The following is a 16,915-nucleotide window of genomic DNA, read 5'->3' as shown; positions in this document are numbered from 1 at the left end:
ATGAGTCTAAGTTAATTATTAATTATTTCTGCCCAGAACATGTACTTAACTCAGGGGGTGTGACAAGGGAAAAGACCTTCACTATAAATGGGACGGAAGCTGAACAGCCTCTCCACTGCTTTGAGGAGGAAGGATAAAGGAACTTCTCACCAATGATACGACTCTCGGTGTTCTCTGAAGCCTGTGGCAGCGTCATAAAATGTGGGTGACCACCCTAAGAAACTGAGATGCAGATGTGAACTCCTCCCTCATAACTTAATTGAATAAATCCCCCAAACAGGTGCTTTCAGACATACTTTCTAGCCCTGGTCTTCATTTCTATATTGATTTTATGTTAACTCATTTTCCATTCTGACCATATATTTGAAAGAATTATGATGAATGCCTCTGATCCAGTGATAACAGGCTAAAATGCTTGCTCAAAGTGTATCTTGAAATACAAAACCAGGTGACTGGATCAAACCGTGAAGTCTAGGTGAAAATACGAGTGTAGAGTAGATCCTTTTCTAGCTGAGATAGTTTCTCTAAGTCCTAAAACTGTTGGCTCTCTGCCTAGTCTATTCTGTCATGTTCTCAGTGTAAGTGATCAGACTAAGCACTTTTTAAAAATTACTGTGAATTACAGAGACTGCATAAACATTAAATGTTGGGAATTGTAGGTGTTCCTTGCCTCTCATCAAATAAGTAGGAAATTATATTCTTTCTATTTCTAGAGGCTACAGTTGTACTGATCAATTTCCTCAGTTGTAGATATTTCAGTAAATATATTTTTAAATCATTTTTAAACTACATTTAACCTTGTACTAAAATATATTTAAAACCCCAATGATTGCCATTCAGACACAAACAGAATGTTCTTTGTAATAACTCAGGTAGCTGATGAAAGATTGTTTTAAAAAGAATGTATTCAAAGGCAGAATTTTAATTAATAAAATCTCGTTGCTCAGAAAATATTCTTCTCCCCTCCATAAAGTTCCTCCTTTTCCTACAAAGCAAAATTCTGTTCACTGATGCCCAAACCCCACAAATATTTCATAGGAACAAATTAATTTTGCGGCACATTTCCCTGCAGCACTGGAACCAAACAAGCCACAATTTTATACATCACTGCCTCCTTAAACTGCTATTTGAAAATGTTAGCAGTGTTTTGATTAGTTGTGAAGATAAGGGCTAAGGGCATGGTCTCCTCTGAATGTCCCCAAGTCTCACATTAAACTTTAAGCCATCACTGGAAGTTGGGCCAATATTCTCCTAGTTGGGACTTAATAATACTTAGTACCCATTTATAACACAATGAGCCCCTCTTATGATGTGATTTGTCTCTAAACTGCCATTAAGCCTCATGTAACAAGTCATCTTGTTAGCCTCTGTTCTGAGTCCTCATCATCGTCCTTCTGCCACCTTCATAAAGCAAAATCTCAACTTAGTCTCCAGTAACTTCTCTAAAGTGAGTACCTGCACAGCCTCCAGAGTCCAATTTGCTAATATTAAGACACCCTAATGAGGCAGCATTTATAATAATCACCCACCGGCTTGAGAATACCTGATTCTGTACTAATTATGTTTTTATTGATTTTTTTGAGAACCTCATGCAGGGTTTGAGCTTATTAAAGTCACAGCAGGGGAGGTATATATGACCAGTCATTGTTTTTAAAGGGTATAAGAATTGCTAATCTCAAGTCATAATGAATGACCACTTGAGAAGTATATACAATTATTTTTTTTAGGAAATAAAAAAACATGTATATACTGTTGCAATAATTACTTCAAAAAGTTCCAGACATTTTATATTCAAAACTTTACCCTGAGATATATTTACACCTGGTTTGCAATAAACCAACAGTGCTTTTTTTTTATTGTGTTAAAATATGCATATATAGTCATCTTATCTTGCTTTGGCCTATAGACATAAAAAAGGAGCACAGACACTTATAAGCTCAAGCCAGACAAAATTGCAGCATGAAGGAGGCTTCCCTTCTTCCTGAAGTTCATACCTACCCAAGGACTTCTTGGTAACTGTTGGGATAGGGAACACTAATTTGCTTTAAGAATGTAGCCCCTGTTGGGTTGGCCACCTTCATTGAAGACCCCACATCCAAGAATATATGGATAGCACAAACTATAATTAGGAAGTTTAAAAAGATACAGAACACAAAGTTGGGGAGGAAGGAAAGGAGGAGTGGACCTGGATGGAGAGAGGGCAAAGGATGAGTTTGACCAAGTACATTGTAGAGCCTTCTAAATAAATTGATAAAAATGAGAAAAATACAGAGAAAAGGCCTAATCAAGCAATAAGCGGCCATTGCTTTTCTAATGTAGCCCCTTCCAAAATACATGTACCTTCATTGGAGACATTTTTCTTTCAGTTCCTTAGTTTATTTTGTATTTGCTGCTGTTGCAGGAGAATACCACAGGAGCAAAAATAAGAATTTTCCAAGAAATGTAACCAATCTCCCTTGCTTTTATGCCATAATTAACATCCCAGTCACTATCAGTGTGCTACCTGAGGATGAGAGCAGACACACACCACTCACCTGGATGCCAATCAGAATGCCCTTCTGAGGTATCTTAAACCCTGTGGACAGCATTGCCTTTAGGAAGGCTGTATGAATGCCCTCACCAAAACACGCCACCTGTTTAGGATTAAAGTTAAAAAAATAAAATAAGATAAGGAAAGGGAAGAACAATCTAATACACTTGCAAAAGAAGGAGAAAGAAAAAAAGAAAAAGAAAAACAAACGAAAAGCAATGTACTGATAAACTCCTTCTCCAGATTTTATCAGTATTTTCCAAAGACCAGGTAGCCTGTATGCAAAGATTGAATGGCTGGCCAGGACAGATGTATCTTACGTTTTTAATTAAGCATAATGAATGACTAAGCAACCCCTTTCCAACTCAACAACACTCAGTGGAACAACACACTGGATTACTGGATTATACTACAAGTTATTTGGATACAAATCACAGCTTTCTGGTGTGTAATGTGGTAAAATTCCAAATATTAATGTGAGTTAGTGTTTAAATAACTGTAAACTTCATGTGTACCATGCAGCAGTGTATGAGCTCAGGATGAGGAATGACGGCAATGACAGACTCCTGACCCACTGGTGTAAAAATCACCCCTGACACCTCGGGAGAAAGCCGCCTAAGAAATGCTATAAGTATATGAAAATCTCGAGAGTTTATTCTCTTTTATCACTCTCATAAACGGAACCAAAATATCCTGCAGTGCATCAAGCCACACGTAAAGAAGGGAAAGGAAAAAATGCCAAGCTCCCACAAATTGGTAGGGTCTATAGAGATTTCCCTAGGGTAACTTCTGTACACTGTAATTACAAGTCAAACGACCGCCATAACTAGAGGACAAGTGGTGTATTTTAACATGATGGGAGTCAATTCTGCACATATCATCTGGCACACATTCAGAGTCACCATTATAGTAAATAATGCTGACGGCTGAATTCACTCTTTAAGCAAATGACTCTAACGGGGCACGGAAAGTTCTCATGAGTATAACCTTCAGCTGACCACAAGTATATGCCTGCTTTTCACTCCACAGTGAACATTTTAATCAGTCATATACTGGCCAATCAACTCGAGCAATGTCAGTGGAAGTTAATGAGTCTCACTTCCACGGAAAGGAACCCTGCAGTCTGATCAGAAGTGCAAGTACCCAAAGCTGGTAACCCAGCAAAGTCAAAAAGTCCTGTAAATATCAGGATCGCATCCTCGCTTTACCCCTATAAAATAAAATGCCCCTTGATTAGATAAGAAACTGGGTGCTTATGCAGCTCTGAAACAACCCACTTAAATACTATAAAAGTGTCTTTGAAGCATAGCTGAGATTTCTAAACTAGATTTATTATTCCGTGTTCGGTTATGAAACAGAATTTAAAACATCATACTTGATGACACCTGGAAATACGACTTTAATATTAGAAGAAGAAATCTTTTTATGGTTTAGAAAGGAGACAACAAGTCGGACCAGCTTCTAGGTGGTTCCTGTTCTCCTCATTGTATAAACGGAGAGGACATAAACCCCGAAAACAATCGTGTCACCCTAGAGAAGCAGGAGAAGAGAACGAGACCTCTCCCTTTCTTGCTCTGCATCCACTGAAAGCAGAATCATGGGATCAGAATGCACCTGAAACAGCATCCTTTATCTGGGAATAATGTGATACCCACAGTACACAGCTAGGCCTGTTTTCCAGCTCAATTAGAAGATGTGGGAAAAGGATCAAGAGCTACTTTCTAAGAAAGCCACTATATCATCACAGTCACGCATCCCTCACTGCCCATCTCCTGGTCCCACTTGGCTTCTCATCAAAGCTCCTGCTTGTAACCAAGCAACCATATAAAATATCGTGCATTCATTGCAATTAAATATTCCCCTATTTAGATTCTTTCCTTAATGCTAAGAGAGAGAATGATGCTTCATAGTCTGGTGGCGCCACTCCAGTGAGCACAGATGAGAGCTGAAGGTGGGAGCGAGTACATCTGTCAAGGGCTAGGTGATTCATAAAATGTCCTGACACTGACATGTAGAGAACTTTCTAGAATCTGACAGCTCTCTATGAGAAAACACATTTCACATTCTTAAAGAAACCTTCACTTGACACAATTCCAACACAAGAGAAGAGGGACATCCAGTGGCCAGTCCCATTATAGTTTTTTAGACCAGTCTCAAGAGGTTGAAGCTGGCAGTCATCTTTAAGGTGGGCTGGGATTTTTCATATATTCACAATTTCCACAATTCACATCTACAGCCTTTATAATGATGACATTCTACACATTTCTAATAAAGACATGACACTCTGCTTCAATCATAGCAAGCCAGAGGCTCTGTTATTACAGAAGTATGTGAGAACTTTAGAGAGAATGACACAGGATATACTCATATGTCTAGAGAAATACATGACTGTTGTTCATACTGGGTAATATCAGGATTGCATCCTTGCTTTACCCTGATAAAATAATGAATTAAGTACACTTGTATTCTCAATTCCCAGGTTCACACAACTTGTTACAAAAGGTAGAAGACTTTTCTTTAATCCGAACTTCCTATACCTTGAGTTCTCTGAAGAGGGTAAAGCTTATGAAGTTTATGTTTCTCTTGCCAATGATGACTTTCCTTACATGGCCATATTTCAGATCATAGAATAGATTTCTAAGTCATCTTAACAAAAGTACTCATGGATCATTAACTATTTACCTCTCCAGTAGAAGCCATCTCACATCTCAGAATAGGATCAGCATCCCTCAGTCGGGGCCAGGAAAACATGGGAGCCTGTCAGACGCAACAGGGAAGGAAACCGTGAGATAAAGGGATGAAAGGACTCATCTCTCACAGGATTCATCAGGCCAGGGTGCAGAAAAAATAAACTCACTTTGGCCCGAAAATCTGACTTGAAAAATAGCTTTAAAATTCTGTTCCAAGAAGATGTTTGTACTCCTTGCCCAAAAGTTGGGTGAAGTAATCACAAATGATTTCTGTAAACGTATCCCCTGTGACTAGTCTAGACCAGTACTGCTAATCTGGCCTGCATATATTCTTATTGGAGCTATTTCAAACAACATCTACTGGGCATGAGTCTCCCAAACACAGAGTTCAAACATATTTTCCTTGATAGGCTCTTGGAACATTCCTCTTCTTATTTATTTGAACTTGTAGCAAGCCACCTTGCCAGACATGGCTGTCTGTGAGCTGTGAGATATTAAAGTGTTGTTGACGCCTCTTAAAAGCTTTGAAAAACATTCTGCTCGGAAACATTTTTTTTCTCTCCGTTTTTCATTCAAGCAAGAACACTGAAGTGCTTTCTTTTCAATTATTTTATCAGTGTGGCTCCTGAGGACTGAGTTCTTACTTCTTAACATTTGCCTGTTTATCTGGTCTAGACGATCCTTCCATTGATAGCCCCACTTTCTAAGTCATGGGAAAAGAGCTTGGGATGAGTTTACTGGATGATCTTAATAAAGTTATTATATGCTCCTATCTTCCCACTTTTCTGTTCTGCTGTTGACTCTTTCCCATCAGCCACACTAGGTCTTCTAAAATTGACATCAAATAAGGACCTTGAAAAAAATAATGTTTGTATACACTGAAATCTATGAAGGAAGAGGTAAAATCAGTGGATTTTGAAATTTTCCTTAGTTGAAACTATGACATATTCCTATAAATGTACATAATTTATAAAAATAAGAAATTTTCCTGTTATTAATAAAAATATTTTAAAATATATTAGTGTCTATAGTGAGAAAATATTTTTGTTGACTAATACCTTCTGATCTTAAATTTAAAATTCATGTGTATTATGTGTCTTAGCAGTGAAAAAAAATACAATCTCATCTTCACACACCACACAATCCAAAGAATCCTAACTCACTAACTTTTTATTTTTGATTCCTAGAAACAACTTAACCTAAAGTCAGAAGTTGGTGTCTCAGCAGAAGCAGAATCATGACTGGAGCTACCAGTACATCTAAGAATGGAATCTTTATAAAGCAGTGGTTCTCAACCTTCCCAGTGCTGTGACCCGTTAGTACAGTTCCTCATGTTGTGGTGACCCCAACATAAAGTTATCTTTATTGCTACTTCATAACTATAATTTTTCCCTAACTATGAATCACAATGATTTTCTGGATATCTAATATGAGACCCCTGTGGAAAGGTTATTTGATCCCCCCAAAGACATCACAACCCACAGGTTGAGAACCCTGACTTTAAAGACATCCAATATCACATAAATTACACATCATAGCCAATGTCGCATAAATTAACTATATTTCACAATGTCAATAAATTTCATTATGTATGTTTTATCTAAGAGATTCAAATGTATTTGTCTATATCATAAATGCTCATATCTGTCCATCAAAGCTTTCATAATTATGAGTACAATATATATACTGAGGCAGCTAGAGAAATATAGTGGCTTTATGATTAAAGTATTATCAAACTATAATTTTAAATCTATCGCCTTCATAGCACCACTATAAACTGTCATTTCAATTTTCCAAAAGGGAAAATCTGTACCACTGAAGAAAGTACAAACTAAGAAATGGCAGCCAAGGTGGTAAGAATTTAACCAACCCCTCAGGGTAATAACTTTTATAGACTCATGAATTCTTGGAGTCTATTCACAGTTCATCCTTGTCCTAAACAATATTGCCTAGAATATTGAGTTGCTAACTAAACCAGCACCAACATGTATCAGCTGCAGAAACATGGGATATAATCCACCTGGCTAGCTGGTTTTGAGGTTATGCTAGTTTGATGGTTGTCAATGTTTCTCTAAGTACAAATAATCCACAGGCCATTTCTGCTTATAAAATTTCATATCTGCATATAAAATGGCACACATTGCAAAATATTACCTTAATGGCAACATAGTCAGAGGGGATGATGGGTTGTTCCAGTGTGGGTAGATGCTTCTCATCAACACTCTCTCCGATCATCACCTTGGTGGCCACATCAATGAAGTCCACCCCAAGAGTCTTGGAGACAAAGGGGAAGGATCGAGAGGCTCTCAGATTGCACTCAATCACCTAAGGAGATAAGTTCAAACGGAAGAAAATGATGAAAGCCAGTAACCACCATCTTAATGTTGATTTTGTCCCTTGCTTTCCTTCAGTTTCTAACCCTCCTGTAACCCCATCCCCTTTATTTACACGGCTTACACTTTTTGACTAGCTACCTTCTTGCGGTCATTATCTTTAAACTGTGGCTCTTTTCCGTCCCATTTCCTGGTTCAATCTCTGTGTATTTCTGATGGATTTTATTTAGTGCAGGGGTAGGATAATGTGAAACTGAAACATTGCCATGGGAATCCTGGTGGCTTCATATTAAAGCCTAGCTGGTCAAAGACTTGTGTCTTCTCGTCTCAATATGTATCTCTCTTGTCTTAAACCACTTAAATGGTTCAAGTCCTATTTTCCAAGATTCCATTCCAGTCCCCATTTAGAAATATACTTTCTCTAAGCATAAAGACTGATGAATGAGTATCTCCCAAAAGTGCTAGTTATTCAGTGTTGTAGACGATCTTATAACCATGTGTAACATCCTCTCTACCTTTAACTTACCAAAATTTGAGTTAGTCTATAAATTAAAATTCACAATATTAAATATTTCTTGAAGCCTTTTATTATTTTCTCCATATTTCAAAATGTGCAAATATGTGCTCAATATATAGAGAATATATATATAATATTAAAATATGATCTTCCTTTTTAACTCCAAAGACATTTACACTCTCAGCAGCTACTAAAGCTATTTGTACACTTCTCCTTCTGATCCTCATTAAGTTAAAAATATCTGAAGGTGGACAATATACCTCATTCATCACTGTAATCACCCCTTCACTTCATGGTAAATAATGAACAGATAATGGTTGCTAATTGTTTGAATAAAATAAAATAATTGGAAACTATCTAATTGGTCTAAATTATATTTTGTCTTTCAAATGGCTTATAAAACAACTTTTTCCTCTGGGTAAGGAGCAAGTCAAACTTCAATGAAGGAATTTATAAATACATGTGTTGTTCACTGTAAGGTATGCACACATCCATATGTACTTCATTATAGGTGGGATATGGTGATTTTTCAGTACATCAAGTACTTTGAAAAGCTGTGAGTGTGACACCTTAGTGCCACCAAGAGCCTTTAAACAGGAGAGACATTATCCACTATGTAACATCCCTCATAGAGAAACCACTGCCAGGTCACAGAGATCAGCAGCACAGAGCACTGTCCAACCTGACCAACATCACCCAACAAGATGGTAAAGCCCTCTAAGAACATTAATATTTCTTACCAAGACATCATTTCCTTTGACAAGAAACTGAACATTGAATGGCCCAGAGATGGCAAAAGCCTTTGCAATCTTTCGTGTGGCATCCTTCACCTATAGAAAAGGACAATAACATAGTATTTAAGAACATAGTATAGACTTAAAGAGATGCAGAATTCTGTCTAGATAGCCTTTGTGTCTCTTTGTAGTGATCTATATCCTCTTTAATAATGATAATTAATAGCAATGGTGGGTAATATTAAGGGTCAAGAAACAAATATTTTACAAGAGCATCTGTCCTCTGTAGAGCAAACTCTTGCAATTACATACCCTTTTCTTCTACAGAAAGCTAAATTAAGTCTTTCCTTTCTACTTCCTCCAACACCGAAAACAGCAGTTCAAACTATCCATCAATCTAATGCCCTATCTACTGAGAAGGGTAGGCTCTCGAAATACATGGTTCTGCAAAGCAGCCAGGGAGATTTCTTCTCTGTTGCTTTTCTGTTACCCTAAACTCTATGAGGGTGGATATTGTATTCAGAAAGAAATAGCATTTGCCTGCAGGGATGCCTTGCACATGTATATGTCCCAGGTAGGGGATACTACACCCAGCAAGAAATGGAAGCTTCCCATGCCAAGATTGGCAATGATGACAGGAAGCAAGAAGTGTCCACTCATGAAAGATACAGGAGTGGATCAGCAAATTAACTGGGTTTGGAAGGAAGCCCAGTTTACGGCATGTTCACTCAGAAAGACTGGAGAAAATCTGGGGTTTGTGCTTATTCACCCTGACATGAAAGATTGAATCATATTTTAAATCGAAAGACTTTTAAAAACTCCTGTGCGATTGTTATTACCAAGCACTGTATCACCTTCAAATTCTAAAGAAAATGCCTTCAGAATGCACCCAGCACAGTTAGACCAGCACAAATTCTTACAGCAGAACAAAGAGAAGAAGCTCTATATAAAGGCTGAGTCAACTCAACTCCCTTAAGTTCTCTGACTTAGTACGACGGGGTCTATGTAACTTGCCATGCATACTGGGTGCTGAGACTGCTGTGTTTTTAAAGGAACTGCTCTCAAAGAGTGGTCAAGAGTCATATCACAAAGTGCTGGCTTGAAGTGGGGCTGAGAGTAAAGAGTGAGAGCTCAAGTACCAAAGCGTCCCAAGGGGCCGCTGCACGCCTGCCTCACCAGCCTTCGAAAGCACCGCTTTCCGTTGCTCTTAATAGTCAGATATCAGAATAAGTTCAGATACCAGAATTACGTGTGGTATTCAGTCTCTAGATCTGGTCCCTAGACCAATGGTAATTATAACTCTAAGAGAGTTGGTGAAAAGGAAAACTCAGAGAAGTTTCCAGATTAATGGCATCAGACCTTTAGGGTGGAGGCAGGTATTTGAGTGAGTCACCTGGATGATCTGGATGTCCACTAAAGGTTAAACTAGCACACAACCAAACAGGCTCGAACCACAGTGAAAGAGATCATCTCTAAAACACTCTGCTGGTTAAGGGAAAGAAAGTCCCTCATTAAATGTAGCCTGGAGTATGCCTGGCATCAATACTCAGTGCTTTTTTAAAACTAAAGGATTCTTCTGTTGCTTATGGTGGCGATTTCTCTCCTTTACGCTTTCTTGCTGCCCTCGTTTCTAAATGATGACCTTTTCAATGGCTCCTTGGCTGATGGTCTGCGTAGGTAGCATCAGTGTGGCATCCCCTGAGTGGACACCTGCATCTTCAACATGTTCAGAGATGGCATGGGAGATGACCTGTCAAAAGAAGAGTTTTAAAAAGTTGTGAGACACCTACTTCCGGCACTACTCCATCGACTCCCCTTTGGTATTTAGCCAGTTCTGACACCATTACTGAGCAGACCTGTTAAGAGCAGGATAAAGCTGAACCACTGTCCAGACCTCAATGGCCAGTGACAAATAGCCTCTACAGGAAGCAGAGAAGGACAAAAAGACTTATATTTTCTTCCCACAATTGCCAAGAATACAAACAATAGAAAAATAAGTCAAGCCATATAAGAGGTTAGGACAAGAAATTACAGTGAAAACAGCTTTATCTTTTAGACCTGGGAAGAAGAAGACAAGAGAAGGAGGTGACTATGTAATGAAGAGAATGGCATCATAAAATACACAGCACAGAAACTCTGTTGCAGAAAGATTGATGATTTGGTCCAGAGATCTTTAAAGTGAAGTTTGAGAGGTAGAAAAATACCTTTGTTCTGCTTGAAGGAAGCAAAGGCCTTTTGTAGACGGACTAGTCAGATGTGTGTCAAGTTCATGCTATTGAAAGAAACTCAAACTCTTGTCTGTCAGATTCTGAAGCCTATAACCTCAGTAACTTTAGTCCATATGTTAATAAGATATGTTGCTCAGAAATTTATGAGGCTTAGTTATGGGAGGAATAATTCCATGGCTGTATGAGACTCATAGGAGGCATGTAGATTTATTTATTCATCAAATTTATAAATGACTTAAAATTATAGTGTCATTGAGCTTCCATACTTCTGATGTCAGTTTCAAGCTCTGGACCTAGACAAGGCTGTGTGCCATTGGTTTCTCAAAAGGGGAATAACAAGGGTGCTTGTCTTCATAGAAAATTTATAAAACACAGAATGCATATGAAGTGAGTTCATGTGTATCCATGCTTGTGTGTGTGTGTGTAAGTCTATGTGTGAGAGCACATGTTTATATGTATGAGTGTAAGTGGTGTGTGAATACATGAATGCACGTGTGTGTGTGTGTGTGTGTGTGTGTGTGTGTATGCCCATTTCTGGGGGTGAACTTAAAAATTGTTAGAGTAGCATGAAACAATTCCAAAAGACAGATTATGGAACAATGTGCAAGGGTATGTCAGTAAAAACAGAAGTCCGCATTCCAGAAACCCAGACCAAAACCAAGCCAATGAGCCAGCATAGGCTCCAGTAGAAAGCACAGTATGTGAACAAGCCCGATTTTCCAGGACAGTTCTCACTCTCTATTTCCATAGATGGACAACCGCATTCCTCCTACTTTCTATCCCTGCTTCAAATATTAAAGGTAGGAAGTAAGGGGAATTTACTGTATAATCTAAAACAAGAGATTGGGAATGAGATTTCTCCAGGGTAGAACAGTTGCCTAGCATCTTCTGGGTCAGACATGAATAAAAATGAAGGCAAAAACGATATGTAATCTTAAAGTGAGTTGTACTCTTTGTCAGCAACTTAAAAGAATCAGATGAGTGCCCTCTGAAGATGTTTCAGCAAAAATTCCTGTCCTTGAAGACAGGAGACTGGAAATACTAACTCTGAACGCTTCAAATCACTATTATGAGATTCCGAGGTTAGGAGAAACGATCATGATTTTAAAATAAAATAGGAAAACTCTACTCTGCAACCGCTAATCTGTTCAGAAAAAAATAGATTTGACATATTTGGTAGTGTTTTGAAGCATTTTCAAAACAAAAGATGAAGGCCAATTTTCAACTCTCTCCTTGAAGCAAATAAAACAGCGTGCCCTCTGCTTTATTAAAACAACCAGCAAATTTGAGTGAAACATGCTTCCGTATTCGTTCTCCTTGAAGTCTGAGGCTCTTGGTGTTATAGCCATTTCAGATGTGATATAGTAAACTAATTTTACATTATTCTTCTGCCTACACAATTCTGTTTGGTTGCCCTTATTAATCCAATGAAAAGGAGAGGAGAGAGTGGGAAATAAGAGAAGAAGAATCAGAGACTCGATTAGAAATCTTAGAAAGCAAAGTGTTTGGGTGTTTTTATAACACTCGCTGAAACATAAAAGGAAAGCCACAGACAAAAGAAAACGAGAATGAAAGATCTATTCAGGAATGAAGAGTGGAATCTGGTAATTGATACTGAACGTTATCAAAGAGAAAGGCTGACAGTCTGAAAGGCAAGGAATACGATACCCATGAGAAGTCAACTCAGTCTTCAGAGACTTTGAGAGCTGGCTGGCCTTCAGGGTTTTGTGTTGTTTTTGTTTGTTTGTTTCGTTGGTTGTTATTAGGGAAGTGGGGTGGGTGGGATAGGAAGTGTTTGTGATAGTGTCTGTAGTTTTGATTAAACAGCTTCTCCTTTATGGTCAGATATGATTTTTAGAAACTGTGAATTCTAATCTGTGACCACTTCAGGTTGCCTTGGATTAAAAAGACAAAAATTATAAAAAAGGTTAAATAAATAAATAAATAAATAAATAAATAAATAAATAAATAAATAAACAAACAAACAAACAAAGATAGGAGAAGTAAGAGAAAGCACTAACACATACCCGTCCTTCTTTGCCAACAGCGTCCATCTCCACTTCCCGAGCCCCCTCAATAAACTTGGTCAGCACCACTGGGTGTTCCTGCCAACAAGAGAAACAGAAGCAAGAACTTGAAATTCCGTGTGTAATCTCAGATAGCTGTGTAGCTTGGGTAAATAACGAGGCAAGTGCTTGCAGAAAACCTAAGACTCAGCGTACAACAGGAGCTCTCATTAGCCAGTCTGTTTTGTAAGAATAAGGTCATGTTCTGCTTACAGTAGGAGCAAGTGTTTTTCTGCAGCTCTGGAAACAAACAGACAATGAGTACGGAAATGGTGAACATTGGCTTCTGATCCAGTTTGAGGAAAGAGAAGAAGGCTAAGGATGAAACGAATACGACTTCCTTCCCTCCATCAGAGTCACCGATATCCCTCTGTGGATTTTGTACCTCTAGGTGATTATTGTGTCTGATTCTCTATTCTCATTTGTTTCTGCTAATGCCGCAGCCTCCATGCTCAGAAATGGGAAGGAAATGTGTATAAATCTGAAAACGCTGACAGGAGAGCAATGATGGTCAACAGGGAGATTTTGTTGTTGTTTTCTTTTGTTTGAGGACAAAAATCCTTTGTCTGAAGTTGATAAGCCTTATCCTGCTTTTAGAGTATGCAGCTGGCAACTGGAAATCAAATCTATTTCTCTATTACCCTTAACATGTGCATCTTTGGGCAGTGTTCTGGACTTCTTATCGATCTTGAATTGCTTCCTGTACTCAATTGCCCTAGGACAATGTTGGGTGTCCCTGCATACCCAGACTGGCAGGGCTTCCTCTACACTAAAGGAAGGGGATGCCTGGTGATCTTCCCAGTCACTGTAAGCCTCCTGCCCTATGCTATGGGATCCTGCAATCTGGGCCACTTGTTACATTTACCTGCCTTTGTAACTGCTTTCCCTGTGTGACCTTCCTCGTTTTTCCTCTAGGTAATCTTGTATATTACAGCTCTCCCTCAAAGCCTAGGTCAAATGCTACCCTCTGAAAGATTTCTCTAAGCCCTTCAGGCGACTATGCCAAAATGCAGCAACTCGGGCATGGGTTAGATTTGACATAGATCCTGGAACAGCGTAGATAGAATTTAAATTTACAGATACGCTTTTCATGCTTCTTTCACAAGGCTCCTCATCATTCCGTATTTTCCACTGAGCCCTGGAATACTGGTATCCACCGGGTGTCCATCTAGCTGTTACTGTCTTCTGTCCTGACTCATCAGTGATTGCCTTCTCTCCAGAGCTTTACTTTAAAGGATAAGCTATTAATTTCAAAATCAGGATTCATGTCTCTATGACTACCCATCCTCTTTCCTTTAAAATCTACTTTATTTTAATCGTGTGTGTATGCACGTGGGTCTGTTTGTGGCTATATGCATATAATGGTCATGCCTGTGGAGGCCAGAGGTGATGGATCCTCCTGCAGGTTTTCGGCATGGGTGCTGGAAACCAAACTCAAGTCTTCTTAAAGAGCAGAGCATACTCTGAATCACTAAGCCATCTCTACAGTGCCATCAATCCTTCTCCTGGTCCTAGGTTCTAAGCACAGCCCTCTGCTTTGTATTATCCCTGTTTAGATTCCTCATAGGCTGCCCCATTCAAACATAAAACACATTTCTTCTACTACACTCTCTGCTTCTATAGCGTGCCTGATCTCTGTCCCTACTTTCTATCCCTGCTACCTGCTCAGTGTCATCAACCCTCTGACCTGCCAGAATAGCCACTAACCTTTTTCCATGAATTTGTTTGGCTATGTAATTCACCTTTTCTACACTGTGGTAGTATACTCAGTGATCTATTATACTCAGTGATCTACTTTGTGTCCAAGCTATGGAATGAATGCTTCCTCAATTTCTAGAAACTCTAAGGCCTTTCTCACCTTCAGCCTTTTTTCATATGCTATCTCTTTCTTTCTACTCACCCAACAGACTTCCACCTAATTAACGCTGAATTAATCATTTCTCACACGTTAAGGTTAATAAAGAAATAGATTTGATTTGCACTTACCTTTCAAATCCCTCCTCAAGAAGTGAACATCAAGCTTTTTACAGTCTCCCTCAGCAGCCTACTTTTTCTCTATTGTAATGCCTGTATGTAATTATAATTATTCCACGATTTGATGTTAGAAGCAAAGAAAATATGTGAGAACAGTACATGTGAGTATATACACACAGATATTATATACATATTTATACGTATATATGTAGCTCGATATACGTAAGATCGATATATAGATTATCTTTTCAGAAGTATATCATAATATATATGAATGAGCAGGCAAAGGAACAATTAGCAGCCCTAATTTTACTCTAAGTATGTTAAGTTGAGAATCATGGGTTCTACTATGGCATGATGGAGAGACTTGAGCTAGAAGATATTCTGTCAGGACGTCTTCCTTATAAAACTGTGGTGTTGTGTCAGCTGACATCCTAACAGAAAGGTAAAATTAAGTCTTTACTGATGGAAGTCCTCTGAGGCTGAAATAAAGATAACCGTAACCCATCCCTCAAATGTAGGGTATAGTGACTGGCCTCGCAGAGCAGGAACACAACAGGATCTTGGCAGAGATTATAATATGAAAGTCAGTTCACTGACTCATTCAGGAGATGTCCTTCAGTAACTGACTTTCCTACCAATGTGAGTTCTAACCCCACTAATTTCCTTTCTTTAGAGTTATCATTCTCTTCTCGCTCATTCTCCTTCTCCCCGATCTTCATGACCAAGCATCCTTGAAGAAGAGCTGTCATGGAGAAAAGGGGCCAGGGTTCATGTGTTCAGAACATTCCATGCTTGTTTTCCCACTCAGAAATGCCTCTGACTCCATTCTTCAGCTCCCTTCAAACTCCACTTGCCTAACATCAAACTCTCCTCTGAATTGTTCTTAAAAAAAAAAAAAAAAAACCCCAAGTAGCCTTTGAAAGCTTTTAAAGGAAAACATTACTTTCATCCTCCACAGGGTAAGGCCTGCAAATCAATAACCCTGCTGGGTAAATCTTAAATGGATCGCACCAAGGTAACACCAAAGGAGGAAGTGAAAGCTTGGGGGCAGTTAGGAAGGGTGTCTTCAGTCACCACAAAATTATAAACATTTTTATTAACTCGCAAATGCAGCGTGCCAGGATGGAAAAAGAAATCAATAGGTGAACAAGGCGACTTACTAATAAAGTTGTGTGGTAGATTAAGGCCAATCCCCAGGTGCGAGGATGAAAAGCAAAGAAAGCTTTCACCTGATAATGATAAACATGGCTGCTTCTTCCTGGAGACTGGGAGCCCCTGGGATATCTTGACCAGCATGGAGCTCATGAAAAGGACAAGATAGTGATTAAGCATCCATCGTGGGCGCTTCTCCATTCACACTCCAGGAGAATCCAAACAAATTAATCTGATGGTGCTTATTCAACCATCAGTAAGAATCCAGTCATCACTTAAAGATCTTTTTTTTCCCTTTTTAGGTTTTCATTGTCACATGTAAGAAACTAGTACACAGAAAAAAGGGGACCTTCACCCCAACAACTTCATGTGAAAACAAAACCTGCATAGAAAACAAGATACAGGGTACAAAACAAGATCGCTCCAAGTCATTGCAAAAAAAAAAAAAAAATGGGACACTACCTGAGAGACTCGAGTGGCCTCCTCAAGGAACCTTTTCATCTCATCCTCAGAGAATACCACGTTCATGGCAGACCCACTGGAAAGGGTGAAGGGAAAAGCAGGTGAGTGTTTTTTTATCAATTCAGAAGTAAGATATATGACGTTTGATTGAACAATGTCAGGCAATCTCTAGTTCCAATACAGAAGAAACGTGTCTTTTTGTCTAAGCTGTGTTTTAATTCCATAT

The 16,915-nt window shown here is 38.8% G+C and overlaps 1 protein-coding gene across 1 annotated transcript in view; it reads right to left on the bottom strand.

The window, feature by feature from the left end:
- Positions 1-16,915, bottom strand: part of Cps1 (carbamoyl-phosphate synthase 1) — a 122,306-nt gene that overhangs the window by 7,616 nt on the left and 97,775 nt on the right. Inside the window, 7 exon segments of the mRNA NM_017072.2 lie at positions 2,535-2,633; positions 5,213-5,287; positions 7,375-7,545; positions 8,811-8,900; positions 10,447-10,554; positions 13,060-13,137; positions 16,690-16,765. Coding sequence (NP_058768.1) covers positions 2,535-2,633; positions 5,213-5,287; positions 7,375-7,545; positions 8,811-8,900; positions 10,447-10,554; positions 13,060-13,137; positions 16,690-16,765 — 697 coding nt within the window.

Source organism: Rattus norvegicus, chromosome 9 (assembly GCF_021556685.1).
Source record: "Rattus norvegicus strain SHRSP/BbbUtx chromosome 9, alternate assembly SHRSP_T2T, whole genome shotgun sequence".
Classification (NCBI taxonomy): Eukaryota; Metazoa; Chordata; class Mammalia; order Rodentia; family Muridae; genus Rattus; species Rattus norvegicus.
Note: the sequence above shows the minus strand (reverse complement) of the source record. Positions and strands in the feature narration are given on the sequence as shown.